This window comes from Motacilla alba, chromosome 1 (assembly GCF_015832195.1).
Source record: "Motacilla alba alba isolate MOTALB_02 chromosome 1, Motacilla_alba_V1.0_pri, whole genome shotgun sequence".
Classification (NCBI taxonomy): Eukaryota; Metazoa; Chordata; class Aves; order Passeriformes; family Motacillidae; genus Motacilla; species Motacilla alba.
In genome coordinates, this window is record NC_052016.1 from 4525842 (window position 1) to 4552433 (window position 26592).

The 26592-nt window shown below is 48.7% G+C and overlaps 1 protein-coding gene across 1 annotated transcript in view; it reads left to right on the top strand.

The window, feature by feature from the left end:
• The first annotated feature begins 11985 nt into the window (after positions 1–11985).
• PDE9A (phosphodiesterase 9A) overlaps positions 11986–26592 on the top strand; it is a 52258-nt gene continuing 37651 nt past the window's right edge. Inside the window, exons 1-2 of the mRNA XM_038147076.1 lie at positions 11986–12054; positions 26013–26083. Coding sequence (XP_038003004.1) covers positions 11986–12054; positions 26013–26083 — 140 coding nt within the window. The remainder of the gene's footprint in view (positions 12055–26012; positions 26084–26592) is intronic.

A 26592-nucleotide genomic window follows, 5' to 3' on the forward strand; every position in this document is an offset into this window, starting at 1 on the left:
GAAGTGTTGAGTACTTTATCTTTTACCATCTCCATGAAGAAATGCTCCATTTATTGGTTGGAAGGACAGACATCCCTGCTGGGACATTTGCCTGAGTCAGGGGCTGAGTGTGGCTCCTATGGTGACCTTTAAGGTGACTTTCTTTGTTGTCAGCTTTGCTTACTCTTCAGTGTATATAGAATTGACATGGAAAAGCTTCATCTTTTCTCTCTAGCACTGATTATCTCCAACATTTATTGTCGTGGCTCTGTTAAAATGTTTGAGGGGGTTTTTGTGCCTCTGCCTGACATACAGTGTCCAAACCACAGATGCACTTGGCAAAAACTGATTGGAAAGGAAAACAATTTCTTGTTACAGAATTTCTGATCAAAATGTGCCCGAGGTGCCTCCTAGGAATAGGCAAATAATAGCTGGGGTGCCTTACAAAAGAAGGGAGACTCAAATCCCAGTTTCTGTTCTGCCTGATGGGGAGCAGGAGCCTCCCTTGTGAAAATCTTTGTGAAACCCAGGCTGTTGCTGGGCATGCTGCAGGGAGGGTTTGTCTCTGTGTGTAGGAAGGGTTTATAGGGTGGGAAGAAGGTAAATAAGTCGCAGGGACAGCAGTGTTGTGTTCATAAGTTGCTTTGTGACTCCTTTTGCCTGTAAATTCTACAAACCCACTCTGCGCACCAAGACTTAATCCTGTGTGCTTTGTTAGTAATTCCAGAAGGGATTCTGCCATTCCTTTGAGGAGATTATTGCATGTGCTTCTGGCATTACATCCTTAGAATAACAGTGGGAATCCTCCACGTGTGCTGTGCCAAGGCTGTGCTGCCTCAGACTCTGGCTGAACTCGTGTTTAGGCTCAGTTCTTTGCTTGCTGCTGGAAGGTTTCTGCAGCAACTGATGCCTGGGGTGGTTTGTGCTGCTCAGGATTAGGCAGGTGTAAGAGGGTGTAGATTACACCAGAGGGTGTTTAGAACTCTTGGAGCCAGCTGGTTTTCATACAGAATTAATTTGGGGAAGATTGATCACAATTCCATCAAATGATGAGGCCCAGGATGGGTAATGCTGACAATCTCTAGTCTGAACTAAATTTATGGCCTGTGTATGATGTAGATGTTAGATTAGGTTATTTCATGGTTTGTCCCAACTTCTGGCAGGATGTTCTGATTGCTGACCTGTGCCCTTTTCACCCTGGAGCAAGGCTGGTTGGCTTTTGTTTTGCTGTCTGCTGAGTTAACCAGGGGATGGTGGGGACACGTCCTGCCCTGCTGTCACAGCCTGCAGGGGATGGTGGGGACACGTCCTGCCCTGCTGTCACAGCCTGCAGGGGATGGTGGGGACACGTCCTGCCCTGCTGTCACAGCCTGCAGGGACTGCAGCCACTCCTGGGGGTTGTGTCTGCTGCTCTGGGGCTCTGGGGACCTTGAACTACATTTGCTGCCATGCTGAGTTAAAAATGGGACTGTCATCCTTACGGCTGTTGAGGGGGAAGGGGAGGATTTCACTGCTGGGAGAATTCAGCCTCGTGTCCAGTGACCTTAAGTGCTGGGTTATGTCTCACTGCCCAGGAGTTTAATAAACTGGGTTGTTATAAAGTGTTAGTTGTTTCCTCCTTTGTCTCCCTTCTTCTGGTTATTTTCCAGTTTGGAATAAGGAGATAATTAGTTGATGCTTGGGGTGGTTTTTGGTTTATTTTTTCCTCTGTAATTTCTTTGTCTACCCGTTCCCCTTTGGCTGCAGTGAAACATTGAGTGCTCTGGCTCTTGTAGTCCCAGTTTACAAACTTTCTTCAGCATATTTCAGGATCCTGCTCAACTCCTGCATCAGGAGATCAGCTACAAAAATGTGTGCCAAGTCTCTTGATGCTGTACTTAACGTTGAGGATTTTAAGGATGTTTTCTTCACCTCATGATGATACTGGGGTAGGGTTTCTCTCCCTCCTTCTCTTACAAAGCAGCTGACAAACACCCACGTTTCCACAATATTCCCTTTGGTTCCGTTGTTTGTTTCAGCCGAGGAGGACACTAAACTGACTTCACGTGTGCTGCTATGTAGGAATGAACTCTGGAATGCTGTTACAAGGCTGAAGTTATTCTCAGTTTATCTGGTACCTAAACCCTCGACAGGTGGTCTGAATTTCATGGGTTATTCAGAAACCAGCAGCTGCTTCCTGCCTTGGGGCCAGACCTGGAAGCAGCAGCCTGAGTTCGTATGTTGAAACAAAGTGATCAATAATAATGCCTGAGTTCTCAGCTTCTCCTCCCTTTGCTGTGAAGGGTGGTTGGTGTGGGCAGCCCCTCACAGCTGAATGACACAGGCAACACCTTTGGAAGGGGGGAGTTCCCTCTGAATCTTCCACCAAACTCGCTGCTGTCATTTCTGCTGCAAGGACAGGGTATTATATTCCTGTCTGACTCACCCAATTTCACCACAGGCCACATGAGGCTTCAGCTTAGTAAGTCCAGCAGGTTCTGAATGTTATTCTTAAATTGCTCAGATCACCTGGTTGGAAGCAGCTGAATGTTGTGTCCTCCTGTGGCAAAATCTGCAGGTTTAGTTTTATACTGAGAGGTAACAGTGGGATTCAATTTAGCCATTGCTGTTAAAAGTCTTTATAAATCTTCCTCCCCTTCTCCCCCTGGCAGCTTTTCAGTTGCACAAAAGAAGAAAATATGGTAAAAAAAGAACAAAAAAGATTAAAAAATCTCAAAAGCAAACTCTTCCAAATTTTGCTCACTTGCTTGGCACCAAGGCAGATCCACTGTCACAGCTGGTTTGTGTGTCTGCCTGTAAATCTCTGCAGTTGCTGAAAGCAGAGAAAAATAGAAACCTTTGGGTTTCCTTGCTCTGATTTTCACAGTGGCAGTTCTCAAAATAGATGTCCCCAACCCAAAAAGGCAGAAGCAGGGTGACTGACAATGCAGGCAGAGAAGCCCAAGGATGTTTGGTTTAGGACAGGTACCTAAATTAGACATTAAATTCCCATACAAATCTCTGTCAGGCACATCATGAAGCTCTAAACTTACCCGAGGTGTCAGCAAATAATCTTCTGAGGAGGGTGAAATCCATCACCAGCAAAGCACCTAGAAATGGAGCTGGAATGGATGAAATCCCCTGAACATCTGAAGCAGAGCTAACACATGCATTTCTCAGAACAATATTCACTGTCACTTGAAATGAGACCTCCTGGTAGAAAGGTTGCAGATGATGTAAGCCTTACAGTAACAGGGAAAACAAAGCTCCCCTGTTTGCCTGCTTGAAATCCTCTAATGAAATAATGCATCTGTCAAAGCAGCATCTAAATGTCATCCCTCTGTGTCATCAAAGGGGAAAAGGTTATTCCAAAATGCAGACTGGTTCCCAAACACAGGGTTTTTTTAGGCTTCCCAGACCCATAAAAGCAGTCAGAAGGTATGATTAGCAGCTCTGGTACATTCAACTTATGCATCTCTGTAAACATCAGGAGCTGCCTTCTGCATTGTTTTTGCTGTCTCTGTTTTTCAAGCACAATTGGAATTGTCCACTCAAATGGGTTCTGCTTGGAACAACAGCCAAAAAACACCCCCATGATAAACTGCCTTGCTGGTCTTATTTTTGAGGGGAAAAAAAAAAAAAAGGAAAAAAAAATGTAGTGCTGTACGCCTCCCATGCAAGTTTAGTATTCTGTGGCATGAGTCTGTTTTCAAGCAAGTTTGCCCAAGCAATTACTTTGTGAATTATGGTTTGATTCATCCAGAGCCAAATCCTGGGCTGTTTTGGAGCAGCCTTTGCTGGGCTCTGCCTGTGCAGATATCTGAGCTGCTTTGCAGTAGCTCCTGCTTGTGCTGGAGGCTGGGCTGGGATGCCGAGGGCAGGATGCTTTCACAAAGTGATCCCGAGTGATGGGTTCGGGAGGATTTGAATGAGTTTAAACCTCCTCAGCTTTGGAGTGAGAGGCAGAGCTGGTTTCTGAAGCCAGGAGGCTCCCAAGGGATCAGGGAGCAGGTGCACCCAGGGAGCAGCAGAGGCAGCAGTGGGGAGAAACTGGATCCCAAACACACAAGGAGAGTGTGGGGCTCCTCTTGGGTAGTGCTGGGATATCTTAATCTTGTCGGAGGTTTGTGTATCTTTGCAGAGGACTCAGCAGGAATTCCTAAAATTAACATTCAGCAGTGCTAATGGTGATGTTTGTTGCAATGTGATGCTGTAACACGCTGGCAATATTTAATTCATGGAGCCACCACCAGTCTCAGAGTGTGTGTGTGTGTGTTTGAGGGGGAAGGAAGCCTGTTCATGGTGCAGGTTATGCCTTCAAGCTTTGCAGACTCTCCCAGACACGGCTGTGCTCACAGATTATTGTATTTGCAGGGTCCCCTGACAAAGGAAGGAACGATGACTCTGACTCCATGTTCTCAGAAGGTTAATTTATTACTTTATGATACTATATTATATTAAAGAATACTATACTAAAGAATACAGACAGGATACTTACTGAATGCTAAAAAGATAATAATGGAAACTCGTGACTCTTTCCAGAGCCCTGACACAGCTTGGCCCCAGTTGGCCAATGAGTGAAAACAACTCGCAGCAGAATCCAATGGAACAATCACCTGTGGGTAAACAATCTCCAAACACATTCCACATGAGCACAACACAGGAGAAGCAAATGAGATAAGAATTGTTTTCCTTTTTTCTGAGGCTTCTCAGTTTTGCAGGAGAAAAATCCTGGGCGAAGGGATTTTTCCAGAAAATGTGAATGCAACAACAGACCTGCACACGACCCAGGCACTCCACTGAGCAGCAGCTCCTGTTCTCCAAACAACCCCGGCCTCAGCCACTCGCCCTGGGAATGAGATGTGCTCGGGTGGGAGGAGGGGAGAGCAGTGTGGAGAAATGAAACAGACCAAGAGCACCATTTTAGTAAGAGAAACAAAGAGGTGTGTTGCCTTTGGCTTTCTCCCCAGCGCCAGGCGCTGACCCGCTCCAAGGGAAGCAGGGCTTGGGTTCCTCGGCAGGAATCCTGCCTGGCTGCTGAGTGATTCTGGGCTTTGCTGCTGCCCCTGGGCACAATTCCTTGGGCAGAGGGAGGCGGAGAGCTGGTGGTGCTGCTGGCAGAAGGGCTGGATGGCAAATTGAAGGGAGATTGCACTCCTGGGATGAAGTGGGGCAGGGGAAGAGCGCGGAGCCTCTTCAGGCAGGCAGGGAGTGGGGAGCAGAGCATTGGCCAGAGGAGATGATGGTGGTGATGCAACAGCAGCAGGGGAAAACAAATGAGTAAAAGTGCAGGAAAAAAGGTGTGGGATTGAAGAAAAGAGCTGGGCACAACGTTGTGCCCTTTTTAGTGGAGGGCTCCTGGGTTTTCATTTTATTTCTGTGTGTTTATTTCTGTACGTCCTTGATCTCAGTTTCTTGTTCCTGATCTCAGTTTCTTGTCTGAAAACCTCCTTCCTGCCTACTGGAATCTTTTAGACAGAGGCTAAGCTCCAAGCAGAGGAAAGCCTTCACATCCAGTGTCCAGGTTGTGGGGAAGCAGCTGAAGGGGAGAGGATAGGATTTAGGGGGGAAAAAATGAATATGTGTGAATCCAGTGAAATTCATTCCAAGACGAAGGAAAGGGAGAAACAGGAGGATGAAGGAGCAGGAAGGAGTCATGGCTTCAGCTGTGTTGTGACTGGAGATGGTCCAGCCTCTAACAAAGCCCCTCTGGAAGAAGCTTCTCACTAACAGGTTTGCCTGGGGCCACCTCTAAGAAAATGAGGGTGCGGGAGGGAAGGGGAGGCATGGGCTGAAACCCAGCACTGGGGTGAAAATCTGGGCTGTGTCCAATCCAATGGAGGATGGAGAAAGCAGAGTGAAAAGTAATCCAAAAATAAAATAAAATTTCAAGTTCTGTATGAGGCACTCCCTCCTCCCATAAACTACTTCCCTTTCATTTTCTGCATTACTTCAGCACTGCCCTCTCTCCTGACCACACCATTAATCCATGATGTTTACTGTTTCCTCAGGAAATTGGATTGTCTTATTGCATGAAAATCTCAGTTCAATTTCCCTCAGTGAGAGTTTCTGGCTCTCAAAGTTCTACAGGGAATCTTATGTACCTGACATGGATGAACAGTCAGGTTCAGTGAAGAGGAGCCAACCAAAAAAAAAGAGCCACAAATTGTTATTTGAAGGCAGACAGTCATGATTTGTCATCCAATCTTCTGAGTTCCTTTGGTCGTGACGTGTGATTTTTGGAGATGGTAGGAATGTTCTGGAGAGTTGTGTGACTCCCAGGAAAAGTGACACTCAAGCACCCGTAATTTTGGGAATTAGTTAAAAATGTCCCCATTTCATGTTGGCTTCAAATGTTCTGGCAGAGCAGATCAGACAGTTTCAGTGCTACTGGAGGCTTTTGTCATCTTTTTCACATGGATTCTGTGACGGTTTTTTGGCCTCCCTCCCTAAAAGCTGAGAGACTCTTTCATCTCTTCTGTTGAGAAAATGATTTTCTGCCCCTTAATGGAAACAGCCCTGCACAAACAGAAGGAAAAAGAGAAAATACCTACATCACAGAAAAAAAAAATGCCATACATCTGAGAGATTATCTAGCTATTTATGAAGACTGGTATTTTGAAAATGTTAACATGGAAAGTCTAATTTTCAACGCGCTGCAAAGAATTGTGCAAAGTCTGCTTGACCCTCCAGGAATTCCACATGACTGGCTCTGAAGTGATGCAGCTGAGGGACAATCTCCCACCCACTGAAAAGCAGCCCCAAGCAGTGGAACCCTTTGCAGGCGTTGCTGCTGCCGTGCTGATGTTGTTGGAGGGGGTGATCAGCAGACGAGGAGGCTCCCAGGGATGAGTCAGGCACGCAGCAGTGATCACCTCGTGCTCTGCCCAGGCCAGGTCTCTGGCCCAGACACCCCCCGTCCCCAGGTCTGTGAGCTGTGGGACAGATTGCATCAGGCTGGCAGCAGGATCAGCAGCCCTCAGCCTCTGGGTTGATCTTTGGCTTGCCAAGATTTGGGGATGTCTGAGATCTGCTTGTCAGGGAGATGGAGGAGCTGATTTACAGTGAGTCACAGCACAGCTCCGAGCTGCTCACATGGCAGCCTCCCAAAACAGGCATCTGAAGTAACTTCACTTTCCTGCACCACAGAAAATGCCAGGCAGCTTTCTTCAAGTGGAGCCATCTATCCCTTCCCTCCAGTCTGGGATCATGGGCTGCAGCCCCTGCTCAGACCTTGCTGCCAAGAGCAGGAGCCAGCCTTGCCCAGTGGAGGGAATTGATTTTTCTACTTCTTGGCCATCATCCCTCTAAATGATCTGCTGGGTGACTCCAGGCACGCTTAACTTCATTTCTTTTTTTTCTCATCAGCTCTTGAAAGTTCCAGTTGGGTCTCTTAATTTCTTCCATAACCTTATGAAAACACAGCTCTGGGAGCTGGGCTTTCCCAGCAGCTCTGCTCCAGGGATGCAGCAGGGTCATTTCAGCCAGCTGGAGCCCCTCTGTGTGTGTGTGTGTGTGTGCTTTGGATTCTTGACTCTCTCCTACTTTAAATGAAAGCCCAGGAACAGACAGCTGGATTGAGGAGATGGCAGTGAGAAACAGAGGTAGGAAATGGAAAGCAGAGAGGGAAGGGAGGCTGACAATCAAGCAGAGAGGCTGCAATGGAAAGGAGGGCAGCCAAGGCTCTCTGCAGGCACAGCATGGCATGGGGCATGGAGATTCCTGGGGTCCTGCGGCTCCTGGAGGTGAAATTGGAATTGAATTCCACTGGAAAGGAATCAGGATGGAGAGTGGGCTGTGCCATGTTTCAACAGTCAAAGGAAATGCTTGTGGAGAGTGAGCTCCTTCCACGGCCAGCAGGGAAAGGCAGTGGCTCTGCCCCACTGGGAGATCTTCAGGAAACCAGCCTGGCACCTGCCAGGTATTGCAAGTGGTGTAGAAAACAGATCACTGAAAAAATGCTAACACAGAGCAGGAGAAAAAAGGAATTTTCCCTCCACAGACAAAAGAGAAAAGCCAAGAAATGCCAGATGTTATGTTGGACAAGTGCTTTATAAATGCTTTATGGCTTGAGTCTGCTCTTCTCCAAGCCAGCACTGCACACACAGATATTTGTGAGGTACCAGGGATGGCTGTCCTCACTTCCACAAGATTTGAGCCTATTAACTGGCTCTGAGTGGTGAGACACAGCCAGAATTACTGGTAGGCACCAGAATTTTCCCTACAGCTGTAAAGAGAATGAAGGCAGCGTTATCACCGGGGTGGCCAAGGCTGCTGGAGTGAAGAGCAAAGCTGGCTCCTGGGTGAGTAATCCCACATCTCCCACCCACAGAGCTCTGCTTCTGCACCCCAGTGCCCCAGACCAGCCACGTCAGATGTCACAGCTCCCTTCCAGCCCACGTTCCTGGGGGTTTGCCATGGAAACCAGGCTGACGGCAAGTGTGGCTGCACTGCATGGACTGGGGATGGGGATGGGGATAGGGATGGGGCTGGGGTGAGCAAAAGGACCCAAAAATGGGGCTGGAGCCAGGAGTGAGGTGGAGAACTGTGCTGCTGAGTGGGGAGGGGCCAAACACCACTTTCAGGGTGTTCAGGGCTTTGTGGACAAATCCTGTAAAAGTCCCAATATTAATAATCAGTCATTCTCTAATTATCATGCATTATGATCACTTCCAGCACTGGGCCTGTGGAAATCTGGCAGAGTGGAAAAGAAATGTGCAAAGAAATGAGGTAAAATTTCCATGTGCTGCATGCCATGTTCTTTCTGTGGGTTTGTGGAGAGGAGTGAGAGCTGGGCTGGAAAGGTCAGTGGTGCTCTGCATGGAGGAGCTCCCACTGCCACAGCCATCATTTGGCTGTGAACAGCATAAACCAGAAAGTTAATTCCTGCAGAAAGCCTGCATGACTTCAGGTCTGTGGGGAAAAAAAAAACAACCAACCTAGAAGCAAAAATGGCAAAACACCAAAGAGGGTGAAAAGAGGGAGAGAAGACTGAGTGAAGTAGGGAGAAGAGGAGCTGTGGGAGGGAAAGGGAAACCTCCCCAGCTCCAGGGGCAGGCTGGCATTTTGGCAGGTTGGAGCATGGAGAGGTAAAGCAGCAGGTCAGGGCCCTGTGGGGAGACAGACAGACAGACACACGCAAGGGACCTGCAGCAGAAGGGAGTAATGGGCACAGAAAGCACTTGAAGGCTTAGATATGGAACTGGTAAGGAAAAGAGTTGATTTCAAAGAAATGCTATTCTCTGTTTTTAATTCTAGGCAAACTATTTTTCAAAGTACAAAATCTTTCACTGCAAGTTTTGCATTTTCTGGCTCTTTCCCCCCCTTTTCAGTCCCTCTGAAGATCCCTGCTGGGCTGTCCCCAGGTCTGGATGTGCACACAGCGGGTGGCAAGGGGCACTGAATTTCTTGACTGCAGCAAGAAAACCAAGTTTGAGAGAGACCGAGGGTTGTGTCAGCACAGTGGCCTCAGGGCTGGGGAAAGACACAGATGGGAGGGGACAGGAATGGTGCCACCCCACCCCAGGCCTGCATGGAGAGTGACTTGAGCAGCCCTTTTCATCCTTAAAGCTTCTCCCTCACCCTCTGAGCAGGGTTTGCAGCAGGGGGAGATCTCAGCCTGTGCAAAGCCAGCCCGGGCAATGTAGGATCTGAACATCCTCCCATTCCTCCTTGGAAACCCTAAAAATCTGCCTCTGCACCACCCCCACGGAGCTGACACCAGGGCTGGGAGACAGAAGCGCCTTTGTCACTCCTTGGGAGCACCCCCGGGGCAAGTGACATCTGCCTGGGGCACTGCCACATCCCTGGGCCCCAGGCTTGACCCTGCAGCTCTCCAAAAGGCACATTCCAGGGCTGAGGGAGGAGTGAAAAAAACCTCAGTAAAAACCCAGGGCAGGCAAAGCAGAGCTGTGAAACACCTGATGTGGTCAGGGGCACAAGAGCCTGGCACTGCCCTGAGCTGGGCAAAACATTCCTCTAAGGCAAAGGATGGAAAATCATTGGCACTGCAGTGCTTGGATTTGGTCTTGGATTTGAAGGATTTGATAAGATAATGCTTTCCAATAACCTTTGCCCAGTGTATACTGAAATAAGGGGACTCTGGAAGGTTAAACCAGCTCGAGGCAGTGATCTGCTGGAGCTGCACACTCTCTTTGATGAATATTATCTTCTGTCTTCTTTCAGGCTTGGTCTTAAACTGGGCCTTTGATTGCATCAGGCTTTTGTCATTATTTCTGAGTGCTCAGCTTTTGAGGATTCACTTCTGCACGAAGTTCTTGAAAAGAGAAATAGTCAGCAGTTGTACAGCAAAGCAGTTTTTCCAACAAGTATTAATGTAATTAGGGAGAAGGGGATGTGTGCTGGAGCTTAAGAAACACAATTTTAAATACACAGGGAGAGTGGATAGGACAAGGACAGTGGAGAGGCAGACTAGGATCATCACCTGGATTTCAGAGCTTGTCCTTTTGCTGGCTGGAGAAGCTGGTCACATTTAAAAAAAAAATCAAAAAGTAGATAGTTGAATGGGTAGTGGGGTATGGGACAGGCTGTGACACAGCTGGGGGGACAACCCACAGGACAACCCCCAGGACACCCCTGCAGTGGCCACAGCTCTCTCCTGAGAGACTCCCAGTGCGTGCTCCAAGCTGGCAGAGGAACGATGTCAATGAAAGGCTTGCACTTCCCAGAAAAACCTCCTTGCTGCTGGCTCTGAGAGCTTTAGAAGCATCACTGGCTTCAGCCTGAAGGGTCAGCCTGGCTCTGACACCCAGGCAGCTCTGGGACCCACTCAGCTCTCTGGCCCTACAAATCCCCTTTGCAGAGCAGCAGAGCCCTGTCTGCCTTCCCAGGGGCAGCAAACCAAGGACAAGGACAAGGACAAGCCACAGCCAAGGACAAGCCACAGCCAAGCCCCCTGGCCTCTGCTGGGGTTAGTTTTGTCTCTCTCTGGCTGCACAGAGGGCTCGGGGTGGGCAAGGTGAGCAGCACTGCCCCAACCCTGCTCTCCCAGCCCGCACAGCACCAAAGAGGCCAGGAAATGCTTTTGCACCCCTCCATCAGGAGCCCCAGAATGCCCAGAGAGCTCATGCTGGCAGGACGGGCTGTGTGCTGGCTGTGAAGCCTCTCTGCTGCCTCCGAGCTCCGTGCCCGAGCCATGCCCGCGGCCGCTCCGGCTCCGGGCACCGCAGCCCGGGCACGGCAGATGGCATCCGGCAGAGATGCCTTTGCCAGGAGACTTCACGTTCCCCTAAATAACAAATTCCTTCGCTCCGGGGGTGGCAGGGATGGCGGTGGGCGAGAGCATGGGGTTTGTGCTTTCTTCGTGCTGCTGGTGCTTATAGGGGGAAAAAGCTTCTGTTTTTTCTTTCTGTCCTTGTGAGGATGACGGGAGGGATGTGGAAATGGAGCTGCTGCTGAGTTTGGATTGAGACGTCCAAGCGCTGGCTGGCAGTGGGTGTCTGAAAGGACACTTCCAGCACAGGGCACTTCCAGACGGGAGCCTGTCACTGTGCAAGCAGCTCACCAGGAGAGGCACTAACTAAGAATTACGGTCCTATTTCAGCGTAAATCAAATTATATCTCTCACCACCCTGACGAAGGGGGTTTTTCCTCCTCCGCAGCCCCCCCGGGGGATAAATGCCACTTTGATCCCGTGCATGACAGGAGCCAGTCAGTCCCAGGGTCAGAGCCCGAATGCGGATGCCCAGCAGCTCTCAGCCTTAAAGCCACGAGGGGTTGTTGCTATGGGAATGGAGAGGGGGCTTGCAGGCAGCATCTGGAGCCTGTGTCTTTCCCTGTCCGAGGCAGCTGGATTCGGAGGGAAGCAAAATTAAAAGGAGGTGGCAGAGACAGAGGCACAGCAAAATGCATGCATGTTAGAGGAGGGACCTTCCCAGAATGAGAGTACAGTGGGATCCAGAAGAGCGGGGACACCAAACTGTCAGGCAGCGGTGGGTAGGATAAGACCTGATTTTCTGCTCTGATTGACACTGGAAACAAGTCCGGTGAGAGCCCAGCTGTAGCAAGATGGGATCTGCCTCCTCCACTTACCGGCCCAAATGTATTTATTTGGACATTGATGGAAGAATTCAAAAGGTACTTTTGCTGTTTTTCACCAAGTGGCGTCTCCGGACGCGGCGGCGGCTGCGGGCGGCGTTTGCTGCACGGCCGATCCCAGACGGGCTCCGCATCCCTTTTCCAGGGGAAGGGGGGGGGGGATCCTGCGTGCCTTCTGCTCGGTACACGGATGTTTATTTAAAGGGGAAGGGGAGGCTGGCAGGGGGGAGGGCTGGGCGCTGCCAACGCTAAGCGGCTGCCAGCTCTCCCTGCCGGCGTGGGGATGCTCGGTTTCGCAGCCGCCTTGGCTCCCGCTCCCGGAGCAGCGTCGCGCCGTGTTTACAAAGTTTAGCCCGGGGCGAGCTTTCCCCTCCCAGGGCAGTGGGAGCAGGGATATACAGCGTGCCGAGCTCCTGGGACACTGCCTGCCCGAGGGTTCTGGCCGAGCTGGAGGTCAGGCAGGTGCCCCGCTCTTTGTGCGATGCCGGGGGGCTGCGGGGCCGCCTCTGCCGAAGTTGCCGGTAAATGCCGATAATTAAAACTTTCGCTGCCGCCCGCCTGCCTTGTTTGGTTAAGCACGGTTCACAGCGCAGGGAGGACTGCGGGAGAAACGTGTCCCGGCTAAAAGGGAGAGCTCGCACGCTGTCGAGCTGACAGCCCACTGCTTTTGAACAGAAACAATGCCGACGCCTTGCTGCAAGCCTTTTTTTTTTACCCCTTCTCTTTGTCAGCGGTTCTTTGGCCGCAAACCAAGCGCCTTTTCTGTTACACAGAACTGCTGCAAGGCTCCAGAGCAAGTAAAGTCTGATTTGCAGAATTCCCATCACTCTCGTCTTCCTGCTGTAAATTTTCGGCTCGCCCAATCTCGCCTTTTGTTTTTAATTTTTTGTGAAGAAACAGCAACGATGCCCTGTCCCTTGCCTCCCCTGTGCCGTGCGAGTGAATGGAGAGCTGGTACTCACAGTCCCATCCCACCACACACGCCTCCAGCCCCCTCCACCACCGCCCTGGAGACCCACGGCCACCGCTCAAAGTCGTGTCCTCAGGAACGAGACCTTGGAGAATCCAGATCTGGGCCGGATTCCCCAGAGAAAGCTGCTCCTCTTGATCCATCTTAGGCGTAGCTTAGTCGTGATGGTGGTCCCTGTGCTGCTGTGAGATGGTCCCTGCCGGCTCTGCTGAGCTGAGGGCTCCGATTCTCTTTTTTCCAGGGTTTAATAAATTGGTTGCCTGGTGGCCCCCCGAAGCACGGATTGAATGGAGCCTCCTGGTACCTGTACAGTTCAGTACAAAAAAATGTTTTGGCATTTCGAAAGGGTGGTGAGTGTTTCCATAGATGTCGGTAAAGCAGTGTTTATTATCTATGCTGGATTTGGAAAAAAAAAAAACACAAAAACAACAGCATTTCTCCAACCAGCCTCTGGAGAGTACTTTTAACACTAAAGGCACGGGAGAGGCACAGTCACATGAGCAAGCGAATGCAAACTCAGGCGGCACTAAGGGGGTTTTATCTCAGGGAAATGTTAACTGTTTCTTTTGTCAGATGTAAAATCCCGCCCGTGTAATGTTTGGAAGGATTCCTGAAGTAAAAATGCCGTGTAAATGGGGTTCACCCAGCGGTAAGCAGGGCATAGCTCAGCTTCTCCTGCCTTCTCAGGAACATCATTAGAAAGAAGCAGAAAGGGAGGGGGGGAAGCAGCAGCAGCCCTTAATCTTCCAAGGAATGCAGCAGCCGAGGCTTCTGAAGGGAACTCATTAAATCAATGCCAAGCTTCTTGTCAACCAATAACGAGGAACCAGCTTCATTGTAGCAGCACTTGTTGAGTTTGAAAGGGCTCAGCTCCAACGCCGATGGCCCTGCTGGGCACCGTGAGCATCCTACCCCAGCACCGCTTGTGGTTGCAGCTGTTCAGAGGCGATTTTTGTGTTTCCACGGCCTCATCCTGAATTTCCAGCGGTGCTGCCGCAGAGTGTGCTGTTGGCTTTGGGAGGAGCTGTTTCACCTCGGTGCCGGGGTAAAGGAAGGGACAAACCCGGCCCAGGGAGCCTTCCCCGGGACCCTGCGCCCCGCAGATGAGTGCTGCAAAGCGCTCTGCAGCAGGAGAGTGGAGGGAAACTAAGTGGGTTTGTGCGCTGCCAGGTCCAGAGGGGCACAGCAGGGAGGGCAGAGGGACCTGGTGGTTACGAAAGAAGAGCTGGCTGGCTTTGAAATCCTTCCCAGGAGTTATTAAAATAAAGGAGGCATCATCAGCCGGCTTGAAAACAGGAGCACGCCGGTGCCAGCGCGTCCCAGAGGAAGGGCTGAAGTCCATATCTGTCTCTCACAATATCCTTCTGGAGAAAATGTCCAGCCCAAAATGTCCAGCCCACAGCTGGATAACTGTGTGGAGTGGTGGGTGAGCGGCTGGCTCACTGGTCAGGCACAAAGGGTTGTAGTGAAGGGGGTGACATCAGGCTGGTGTCCGGTCACTGGTGGGGCTCTGGAGGGCTCCTGTGCTTTTAAACACCCTCATCAACAACCTGGACACATAACGCTAATGAATACTAAATCAGTTTGCTGATCACATTAAATTGGGAGGAGCTGTTGGCTCCCTCAAGGCCAGGGAGGCCCTGCAGAGAGACCTTGACAAGTTTGAGGGCTGGGCAATCACCAGCTGGATGAAGTTCAACAAGGGAAAGTGAAGGATTCTGCACCTGGGATGGGGTAACCCTGGCTGTGTGCATCGACTGGAGAGTGAGCTGCTGAAGACCAGCACCCAGGAAAGGGACCTGGGATAGGTTGATAGGTCCTGGTTGATAGAAATTTGAATATGAATCAGCAGTGCCTGGGCAGCCAGGAGGGACATTGCAGGCCCAGGGCCATTGCAGTCCCAGGGCCATCAGGCCCAGCATCTCCCGCCAGGCAAGGGAAGGGATTGTCCTGCTCTGCTCCGGGCAGGGGCAGCCTCACCTCGAGTGCTGGGGACAGTTTTGGGCACCACAATATAGAAAAAGTCATTGAACTATTAGAGAGTGTCCCAAGGAGGGCCATGAGGAGGGCCAAGGCCTTGAGGGGAAGCTGTGGGAGGAGCAGCTGAGGTCACTTGGTCTGATCAGGCTGGAGCAGAGGGGACTGAGCTAAAGTGACCTTCCAGAGGCACAGAATTGTCTTCACCTAAGCTGACCACAGTGTTGGGCTCTCCTCCAGCGGGCAGAGTTGGCTGAACACCTCTCCAAGCTGGGGCAGCTTTAGGAGGGACCTGAGGTGGCCCAGCCCAGAGGACTCCACCCGTGGGACCCCAAGCTGGCAGGGGTATGGTCATGCAGGGCTGTGGGAAGGGGAAGCTCAAATGCTGTGGGATGACAGCCACACTCCAGATCCAGGACTCTGCACAAAACAGCTTCAAAGAGGTCACTTGTTCTTGGAGCTGAGGGAAAAATGAAATTCCAGTGTAACCCTTTTCCTATCCAGCACCCACTGGGGTCAAGGGATGCACACCTGGGGGAAACAAGGGATGCACACCTGGGGGAAACAAGGGATGCACACCTGGGGGCAACAAGTGCTGCTTGGTTTATTTATTTGTAAAAGATCTCCTCAGCCATCAGTCCATCACCCACTTGCTTGGACACACACCTCCCTCTGCAATTCTCAGGAGCACCTGGGGCTGAGCACACAGGGAATCACCTCCGTGTGCCAGCCCTGCCACAGCTTGCTCTGCTGCCAGGCACGGGAGAGGACATCAGGGCAAGGGGAAGCCATGGCTGTGTTCCATGTAGGATAAGGTGATCACAATAAACCACCGTGGACTGGGATTTCTCTTAGTTCCTGGAGTGCCACTAGATGGGGTCAAGCACCCAAACCCCCAATATCGATGGAGAAGTGCCAGATTTAAGCCAGATCTGGAGTCTTATTTTCCTTCATACTGTTATTAACCCTTTGGCTGCGTTTTGAAGAAAAATTCCTATTGAGTCTGTTTTGAATTAAAAATCCACCAGAAAAAAAAAAAAACAACAAACCCAACCCAAAATTTTCCCCAGCTCATGCCCAATCTTTTTTTTTTTTCCATGGAGAAACTACTGGGAACATTTTCTTTTGACCTTTGAGATTTAAATGGTAGCAGAGCAGAACCAGCCAGTGGCCTTATTCCCAGCAGAATGGCTTCCTGGCTCTCCTTTTTAAATGTCACAGGCTAGTGGCTTTGCTTGCAGAGTTTTAAGGAGTTCCTCTGAGAAAAATGCTTGTTTCAAGAGGATTTCTGTTTCCAGTGTCTTAATCAACATCATATTTGTAACAAGTACGGAAAATCAGAGAGTTACAGAGCCTGAAGTAACTGGAAGAAAAGAAGAGGACTGTTGCCTTTGTCAAGGATTCTATGAAATCACTCAATGGTATTTTCCTCAGAACGCAAGTAAAGAATTTTGGAGTCATTTGCTGGTTTATTGAGTCATTCTGGATGTTAAGCAGAAACTTTGCCTTTTTTTTTTTCTTTCTTTTTTTTCCCCCTCAAAGAAATGCACTGAGTTCAAGCTTTCTGGGTGTCTACCGACCTGACCTGTGTTGCAGGACACTGAGCCATCCACAGCCATTGTTCCTCTTGGCCTGAGGTCCCCAAAGAAGAGGACAAGGCTCAGACTGAGCTTTGGTGCCGTGGTTGTTGCATTGGAACATCAGCGCGCAGGAATCGCTTCTGTCACGTGAGCTTTCCCTTTCAATTACAGCAGCAGCATCTGTGGTATGAATGCCTAGATTCTAGCAAAGCCAACAGATTTTTCCAAGGCTCACCAGGCTATTTTTAACCTGCGAAACTGGATTCAGATGAGAAACAAAACACGGCAGAAAAAATAATGGCGTGATGATCCCTTCGAGGCGATGAAGCATTTTTTGCATCCCCATGACTCTTTCAACACAGCAAGGCAAGCCCGTGGACCTCATGCTGTGTCTGTTTGGACTCGGGATTTAGGGGAACACCCTGCCAGCTGCCAAACACCAAAGGGGTGCACAGGACGGGTGCTCATGGCAGTCAGGGCATGGGCACCTCTGGGGGCTGCTCTGTGCCACATCCTGCTTTAGCACGGTGAGCCATAGGAATGTTTTTGTGGGATCAAGGCCATTTTCTTAATGCTGGCAGAGCTCTGTGGGTGTGGGAGGGAAAAGGTGGAACAGCCTGAGTCTGGCCAGGTCTTGCCTAACCTTGGCTTTCTCGCTGTAGCTGGCCCTGGTGGACTCGAACTTTACTTGCTGTAAAGCAGCATGAAATGAGCAGCAGGTTCCTTGAACTCTGTCACATTGCAGCACATAAACATTTTAAGGAGTAAAAATGGCTTCAACCCATGCTTTTAAAAACATGATAGATAATGTCACACATGGGCCTCTCTCTCCCCTACTCCACCTTCTCCTTCTTCCCCAGTGGGGGCTCCTCATAGCATTTAGGGGAACAAACCATACTCCCAGCACAGCCCTGTAATTCCAGCACAGCTCCAAAATTCTTCCACAGCCATCACCCAGCAAGGCTTGTTTACTGCTGTTTATCTTTGTGAAGTCACACTCAATATATTGTATTTATTGCAGTTTATGTTCACACTAGTCCAGACAAAGTGTAAGTTTGACACTCTCAGTCTAACACTTTTCTCATAGGTAACTCTGGTGTTACCTGCGGGTTCAGACTAGCCAAATATAGCTTATTCTCCTCATAAACCACTCTTCTGGCTCCTCACAAACAAGACAAAATCATTCTGTTTCTAGAATTGATGCTTTAAGTTTAAACTTTCATGTTTTCCAGATTCTGTACTGCATTAGTATAGAACTCTGAATTTCATATGAAGTGTCAGCAAGTTCTTCTCACAGCTCAGTCAGACAAAACAATCCTTTTCCAGCCCCAGAACCAAGGACACCGTTGCAGCTTCAGCCCCAGAAAGTGCAAACAGCAGAGAATTGAGGGGAGCAATCTGGGAGGGTGGGACTGCATAACCTGCAGCTGTAATTGGACAATTAACCCCAACATGGAAATGGACCAAAACTTACAAAAGTGTGAAAATGTGTGACCCATCATCCATCTTGGGTGTAGCCCTGGCCAGGCTCCTGTACTGCCCAAGGTGTATCCTTTGAAGGCCTTTTAATAAATCCCTGCTTTATTCCTTTAACACTGTCCAGCCTCTGTTCCAGGCAGCCTCTCAAGGCATCAGAACCTTCCTCATGAACTTGCTTATATAGATTCAAGTCAGCCTTTTGCTGGTCTCTCCTCAAACCTGCTTTTCCTCATTCCATTAATTAACATTTTCCTTCTAACAGACCTCTATTACCAAGCCAGTTCCAATGTCAGACTTTAATTGCGTGAGCAGCTTGGAAACAAGCACTTTCACTCGCAACTACTGAGAACATTTGGTGCTGAAGCATCCCTATTATCCAGTTTACAAAACATTTCAAGCCTCATGCATTCGTGTGCTGCAGGGTTAATTGCACTTAGTACTCCATTAGCAGCAAATCTGTGCCCTTCTTGTGTTAAGAAAAGCCAGAATATAGATATTGGTGTTGTTTGTTAAAGGTTGAAATACTGTTATGAAATGTTTTTATTTCTGCTGCAGAAGGTAGGAAACTTTCAGCCTGGCCCCTCACGATCAGCCTTGCTGGTTCCTGGTTGTGCTCTGCCATTAATAATTAGTACTGACAGGTGCAATATTTGCAATATGTCCCTTAGTACAGTCAGTAGGTTGCACAAGTCTCTCTTGAATGTAATTTCCCTTTTTCTATGAGCCCTGATGACTCTAAAAACGACTGAGATCCTTCTTTGCTCATAGTGGAAGAGCCAGCCTCTGTCAAGCTGCCCCTCTTGGTGACAATCTGCAAGACTGTCCTGGGCTCGCACACCTATGAGTGCATCACAGACATTTTTCTTTCCTAAAAAGAGGAAAATCTCTTTTCCCACAGCTCTCTTTTCAGGGGTGTTACAGGGATGAGAATTGTGACTTACCACATGCCACATGCCTCGGGGTCCTGGTATGTCAGCTCTGTCTGGCAGCTCCTGTTCCTTAATTTAGGGCAACGTATAGGGAAAGAATGGGATTGACCCCAGTTAACCACAGGCATCCCAACTTGAGGGATGGCTGCTCCAGGAGAGTCCTGCAGCTTCCCCTGGAGTCACTGGGGGGCGGGTGGCATCTCCAGGGGATGATTCATCCCATCCTAGAGGGGGTTTTGGAGACGTGTGGGCTGATTTGGAGATTGTCCTCCTTTTCTGCTGGCAGCAGAGGGCACCTGGCAGAGAGGCACTCGAGAGATGCTGAGCCTGTGCTTGGTTAAAATTACATCAGATAAACCCCACACGGACATTTCGTGTTGAAATGAACATTCTCAAGCCACGTCCCTGCCCAAAACTGTGTGAATCAGCAGGATTACAGAGCTGTGGCTTTTGGGATAAAGTATCTGCCACACTTCTCATCCTCTGTCAGAGTCAGTGTTTGAAGAGCTCGGGGGAGTTTCCATTTTTGCTCAGGCCCTCAGCTGAGGGCTCTCGTGTTCTCTCCCCCACACATGGACATGCACACATGCTCTGGCTTTCTGTTCTTCTCTTAGAGAAGCTCCCACCGTACCAAACAGATGGCAAATCTGGCAGCCTATTTTTAATGCTCCTAACATTCAAAGCTCAGATAAATGAATGGTTTTCTGAATATCAGCTGTTAATTAGTGCCAGAAATAAAAAAGGAGACGGGGAGTTTGGGTATAGTTGGGCTGATGCTATGTTTGTATCTGAGTTTAAAGAATGAGAAAGATGGAATGTTTTTAAATGTGGGATTTTAGGTAAAGCTTCTTTTGGATACTGGGGACTATGACAGAGAGGACATTTGTGTATATTTTTTGAGGAAGACCAATTTGCTTATGGGTCGAGAAATATGAATTCCTTCCAGTGATTTCTACAGAGTCCTACAATTACCTAAAACTTCTGGATGATTCTTCATTTTGTTATGGACAACAAACACCTCTGGAAAGACAGGGAAAATCCCAGTGAAAAATTTCATATGAATCTTCTGCCTTAATAGTTCAGAAATCCTCCATGAAAACTGCTCTTGCAGAAACAGCAGCAGTTTTCACAGTCCATGCAAGATACATAACTGAGTTTTACTAGACTCTTTTCTGACACAGTATCCCCCATTCTCATTAGTGAAAGGCTGTAATTCAGATTGTTTAAAGCCTGCAATTTCAGCCCTGACTCTGAACATTGCTCACTGAGCTGAATGAAAGACATGACCAAGTGCGAAAATATTGAAGACAGCAGGTTGAAACCAGAAGAAATGAAGTAGAACTAGAAAATGAGGGTACATTGGCTTCAAAAATATTTTTACATTATTTATTTAGGAATTTTGTCCGGGTAAAATAAAACTAATCAAACAGAAATTAAATTCTTGGAAGAACACCCAATTACGGACAGCAGATCAGAACATGATAATGTTCTGGACAGAGTTTGCTGTTTACAGAGAGGATTAGCTGTTCTGAGGATCAAATATAGAACAGAAATTGGATTTGTAAGCTGTGTTTTTACCTATCCTATCTGAAAGCAAAATATAATGTGATTAGTTGTAAACTGGTAGGCTGCAGAGTCTGTGCACAATGGTCCTTTAGTAAAATCTCCATCACAGCCCTTAATCTGAGCTCCTCTCCAAGTGGGGAAGCCAGCCCAGAGCACCAGGGCTCTTAATCCCTGCTCTTCCCAAGAGGGGTTTTAAAATCCTTGTCCTACACCAGAGGTGGATACTGTGGATTAAGAGACAATAGCTCCTTTTTTTTTTCAGAAGAAAATGTTAAAAAAAAAGCAGAACTGTTTCCAGGAAAGAAACCAGTCTCACAGAATTGAGGGCTGGGCCAGGACCCAGGCATCCCCATTGAACTGTGCTGTCCTACTTTGCAGTCCCTGCATGCCTCATCAAAATGTTATTTCCACTCCAAAAAGCCTCAGTCATTATTCATTCTGCTTTTCCCCCAGTTGCATCACGTTGCTTTCCAAGGCACACAGAGCATTGCCTACTTAAATGGAATGGCTGCTGCTTGATCTTGATGGAAACTCCTTGGCACAAACAACTTAAACATTCAGGGAAGGCTGCTTTTCCTGTCATTTTATTTTCTACACGTGGTAGAATCACAGAATTGGGTTGGAAGGGACCCTTAAGGGTCTAGTTCAATGTCCTGCAATGAGCAGGGACATTTTCAAATTGATCAGGTTCCTCAGAGACCCATCCAATCTGGCTTTGAATGTTCCCAGGGATGGGATATCCACCATCTCAGAGGTTTTGATAACAACAGTAAGGACACAAATATGAAATCATGTTAACTCTCAGAAGGGGGAAAAAAACCTGTTTGCAGATGCTGCATGACTTTCCAGGAATACAGCCTTTTCCTCCTGGCACAAATCCAAGGGAAATGCAGTTAGCAGGGTTTATATATGGCTGATTTTCTTCTTGGCAATTAGCCATCAATCTGCACGCTGAAGCAGAGGCCTCTGTTTCCCTTCCCCACGTGGTTTGTCACTGCTGTGACTCTGCTCAGACCTGATTTCAGTTTTGCCTTTGCTTTCAGCAGCTGAGTGTCTTGTGTGTTGACTTGCAGGAGACTTTCATGCTACCAGGCAATATCAGAGTGCCTGTATCCTCTTTTTCTTCATCCCTGAAGGTTAATCCCTAGATTTTTTGGGCTGACTTGCATGATTATGCACTTTTAAAATGTGTACTATGAGGAAACCTGGAATTTCATTACAGGGAACCCTATACATGCATGATCTTAGCCCTCTACCAGAGCTGGAGGAGCTGCTGTGGTCTCCCAACTCTGGCCTCTGTTAAGCAAGGTCTCCATCTTCTCCTAAGCAAGGATATCTTCCAGCAGCAGGCATTAATGCAGGGAATGAGGTCCTGTGACACATCTCAGCAGTGGCTTGTCACCCACAGGGACCTAAGCAAGATGTGGGTCAGAGACAGCTGAGACAGGTCTGAAGGGAGGTGAAATTTGTGGATCAGACCCCCAGACAGTGCCAGAAATGTATCATCATGGAGACTCAGGCTGAGCAGCAAAGGTTTGGGGACACCTGCCCGAGCAGGGACATCTCCACAGGGCTGGGTGAGGTGTTCTGTCCCCCAGTGCCAGGACTGCCTGTCCTCAAAGCTGCAGGTCACGGGAGAACCCACGTGCCCCACATGCGTGCCACCAAAGTGTGGCCACCAGCCAAGTGTCCCCAATTGCCTTCCTGCTGCTGATGTCCCCCCAGGGATAATGGACTCCAGGCACACAGGATTCCTGTTCTGTGCTGGAGCCATCAATAGCACCCAGGGCTGTCCTCCCATCCTCTAAAGCACATTCCAGTTGTGTTCCATCAGCTGGCATCGACTCTGCTGGGAGCACGAACCTGGGGACAAGAACAGGAGCAATTGCACATGGCTGCAGAACATCTGAGGCTGGCTGCTGTGCTTTAGAGCAGAAGGGAGATGCTCAGAACAGCTCAGAAGGCTGCAAAAAAAAAGGAAATTTTAATAGCATGTGCTTTTTGATGAAAAAAAACCCAACCAGCTGAGGACAAGCATCCTGAGATGAGTACGAAACTGCAGTGGGTGATTCACAAATCCAGTTTTAGCAAACTTAAGTAAAAATGCCAAGTATGGAAAACTGAAAAGCATGTATGGAGATGGCTCATGATCTAGTATCACAGCCTTTGTTTCGCTTCCCACTCTTTCACTATTGCATGGAGTAAAAGGAAACATTAAAATTCATCCTCAGTGTGCTGAAAGCTCCTACTGCTTTCTGTGAGTCAGGCCAACTTTCTTACCTTTAATATTCCCTAATAATTTTTTTTATCTTTTCCTCTCTTGTCTGTCCTGGTCAATAATAATTGATTTCCAGAATAAGAAACCTCAATACCTGAAATAGCACTCCTGGCACATCACAAGCCTTTGGCCTCTGTTCAGCCACAATTAACATCATCTGCCCAGTTACTGCATGTACCAGTTGTACTCCAATATTCTGCCAGTCAATTTCAGCAGCTATCACTCTGTCAGGATGCTGGGTTCTGCTAGGAGCAGGATTTCAGCCCTATCTGAACTCCACTGGCTCTGTTTTATTGCTTTGATTGCTTCTGTGCTTTAATGACCAAGGGTCAATCTTGACTTTCAAAACACACCCATTTCCCCAGCAGCAGTTACTCCCTGCCTCAGCAATCAAGAGCCTGCAGGTTTTGTGAAGATACTGCCTGGAGTAATTTCATCTGGGGCAGAACACAGGGAAGGTGGGTGTGAGTGCAGGTGTGGGTCACACCCATCTCTAGAAGTGACCACAATTGTCCTCTTTTGTGCCACAAAACCCCTGATGCTTTGCTCAGGAGTAAGAAGGCTCCTCACCACCAGTGAAAACTGGAGGCTGGAGCTTTGCTGAAGTGTCTGTGCACCACCAGGGCAAGCCAGGCCTTGCTGTGCAGTCCAGACTGTCCTGGTACTTCAGGCTGGCATGCCCTGAGCTCTGAGCAGGCTTTAGCAGCAGAGCACACCCTGGGGTCTCCCAAAACTTCCCCATTTCCAGTGGCAGAGCTCTGGTTGGCACCATGTGACACCTCCAGGTGAGGGACTTCCCCTGCAGTCTGAAAGGCACCTTGGAGGCGCAGGGGAACCGTGTCACACCAGTGCTGTGACAATTTAGGAATTAAAACACCTGAAAGTCAAGGCTGACAAAGTGAAGCTGCAGGCTTAATTACATTCTGGCACCTACACCTTTCAGAGGAGGCTTTAATTAGATGATGACTTGTTATTTTTCCATCATGGTCCTCACCTCACTGAACACACAGGGCCTGCTCAATCCGGGAGGGTGGCTGCAGCCCCCCGTATCCTCCCGGCTGTCATCCCAGGTGGCACATTCCTTATTTCCTGGGTCACCAGCCACCAGGCTGACCTGTGGACATGCACACCCCTCATGCCTGTGGTGGGTGGCAATAGAAAATGTGCCTGAGATTGTGGGGTGGTTGTGAGGGGTGGAAAATCACATTTCGAACACTCACAAGGAGAGGAGAACTTTGACCTTCATGTCCCTGTTCATCTGCAAAATGCAGGTTTCTTGTTCCTCCTGAGTTTTGCCATTAGATCAATCTCCACGAGCGCCTTTGAGCTGCTGCATCCTGAGCCCAGAGGCTCTGTGGCTCTTTCCTGTGGGATGTGAGAGGAGAGGGCTGCAGTGCTGGGCAGGGAAGCTGCCCCTCTCCACACACCTGCTCCCCCCTGCCAGCCCCTGCAGCCATCCCATCAACACCAGCAGCCTCTGGACAAACCATCCCCACTGGACAAACCATCCCCGCTGGACAAACCATCCCCACTGGACAAGCCATCCCCACTGGATAGACCATCCTCACTGGACAAATCATCCCCACTGGATAAACCATCCCCACTGGACAAACCATCCTCACGGGATAAACCATCCCCACTGGATAAACCATCCCCACTGGACAAACCATCCTCACTGGATAAACCATCCCCACTGGACAAACCATCCTCACTGGATAAACCATCCCCACTGGACAAACCATCCTCACTGGATAAACCATCCCCGCTGCATAAACCATCCCCACTGCTTGTTGCTGTTCCTGGCTTTAAGAAGGAGGGTCTGGCTGCAATGAGGCACTCCATTTCTGTGGCAGTTCTAAAGCCTCCACCACAGTCACTCAAAGGAACTCAGAGTTGCTCTGAGGAAAAGTGCACAACACTGGCAGAAGCATTCAAGCCCCGTCCTTCATTTCAAGTCTACACTTTCTTTTTATTCCACCCACACTTGTTTTGGTTTTTTTTTCACTGACAGCAGAGATCCTTTTCAATGGCTGTTTTCCCCAATAAGTGCACTAGGAACAAGACTTTGATTTAGAGCACTGGAAGATTCAATAGTGCAACATGCACCCAACAGAGGAGATACGGGTTTGGATTGGAAACAACCTCAGGGACCTCAGTCAACAGGACAGACATCTTATAAATACATATTTATTGAAATGGGACACTCCTCATGCAGACTGCTGCTGTTGAACTCTTGAGTGTGTTTCTTTCAGAGGCAGTGTGCTGTCTCTTCATTCAACAAGACATCAAATTTGGACTCCTGGGTTCTGTTTCTGGCCTGCCACTCACCCATGATAAGACACAGGGCAAGTAATTTAACGTAAACAAGCTTCAGATTGCAGAGTTTAAGTATTGCACAGGGGCGTAGTGAGCCTGATGGGAAGTGCTATAATGGTATCATTAAAGTGTTTTCTGACTGCAGAAGAAGCTGGGAGGACCATGACCTACAAGTCCTGATGGACACAGGAGTCTTGGGGAAAATTGTGGCTGGGATTGTGTCACTGAAGGCACAGGAGTAGCAGGAATGGAAAAATGGGATCGAGGGGTGTGCTGCTCAGTCTTCTCTGCACTGGGGCTGCCTGGGGTGTGTGGAAGGATGGGTGGGGGGGTGAAGAGGTGTTTGCGGAGATGGGAACGTAACAGTGGCAAATTTTCGTAAAAAATGTTTTGTAATTCCAGGTCTGGCTTCTCACCTAACAACAAGAACATCTGACAGTCAGTAGGAGTTCTGGCACAAGCTCTGCTCACTTTCAACCTAGTATAAGCTGATATAGTCCAAAAAGCAGTGCCCTTTTATACCATCCCATAACCTGCTCAAATCTGGGCAGTTTCCTTCCTAAATCCAGGCCTCGTACACTCTTTAATTTACAGTTGTTATCATCCCACAGCAGCACTGCATTTTGAGGAACCCCCCGCTCTCAGCTCACACACGTTATTGCTCCACTTCTGAACAGCACTTTGGTCTCCCGAGCTTGCTTGCTTTGTCAACAAAGACACAGGTATTGCACAGGAGTGGAGAAATATTCCAGCTCACAAATCAAATCAGATAATTGAAATCACAGACTGTGCCGTAAAATTAGCCCAGTGCATGCCTGAACAGGATTCATATCTCTGTGGGAACTAACCATCCTTTCTCTTTTTCTTCATTTTTTCCCCTCTGCTGCTGTTTCCTTTGGAAGGTGATCTTCAGTAAATACTGCAATTCCAAAGATATTATGGACCTTTTCTGCATTGCAACAGGGCTACCGAGGTAGGTCTGTCATTTGTGACATTCATTTCACTTTTGTTTCTTTCCTTTGGGAGCAATTTAAAGACAGGGCCCAAATGATTTATTTAGCTGCTATTCAGGCTTGTCTCTGGTTGCAGTCTGCTGGAAGAAGAAACTGGGGCAATCAAGAGCTGGAAAATGTGGAGGCAGGGAACTGAGCCACCTCGGTGTTGGCTGCACATGAGGAACAGAGTGGAACAGAGTAGAACAGAGGAGAAATAATCTAAAATAAAAGCAAGTGAAGAAGCCCAGCCCTGAGTGCACACAGGTTGGGCACACCTGCCACTTGTATCTCAGTGCTACATTTTTGCCCATATTGAGTGAAATGCAGACACATGTTTAGAACCTGTTTTTTAAGGAAAAGATTTGGGCTAACAAGAAGTACTGCCACCAGGTAATAAGCTTTCTCTTTAGGTGTTTTAAAATCTAAACCCAGGTATGGGATAGTCAAACACAAAGCACCCCAGCTGAACCATTTTATAGAGCATAAA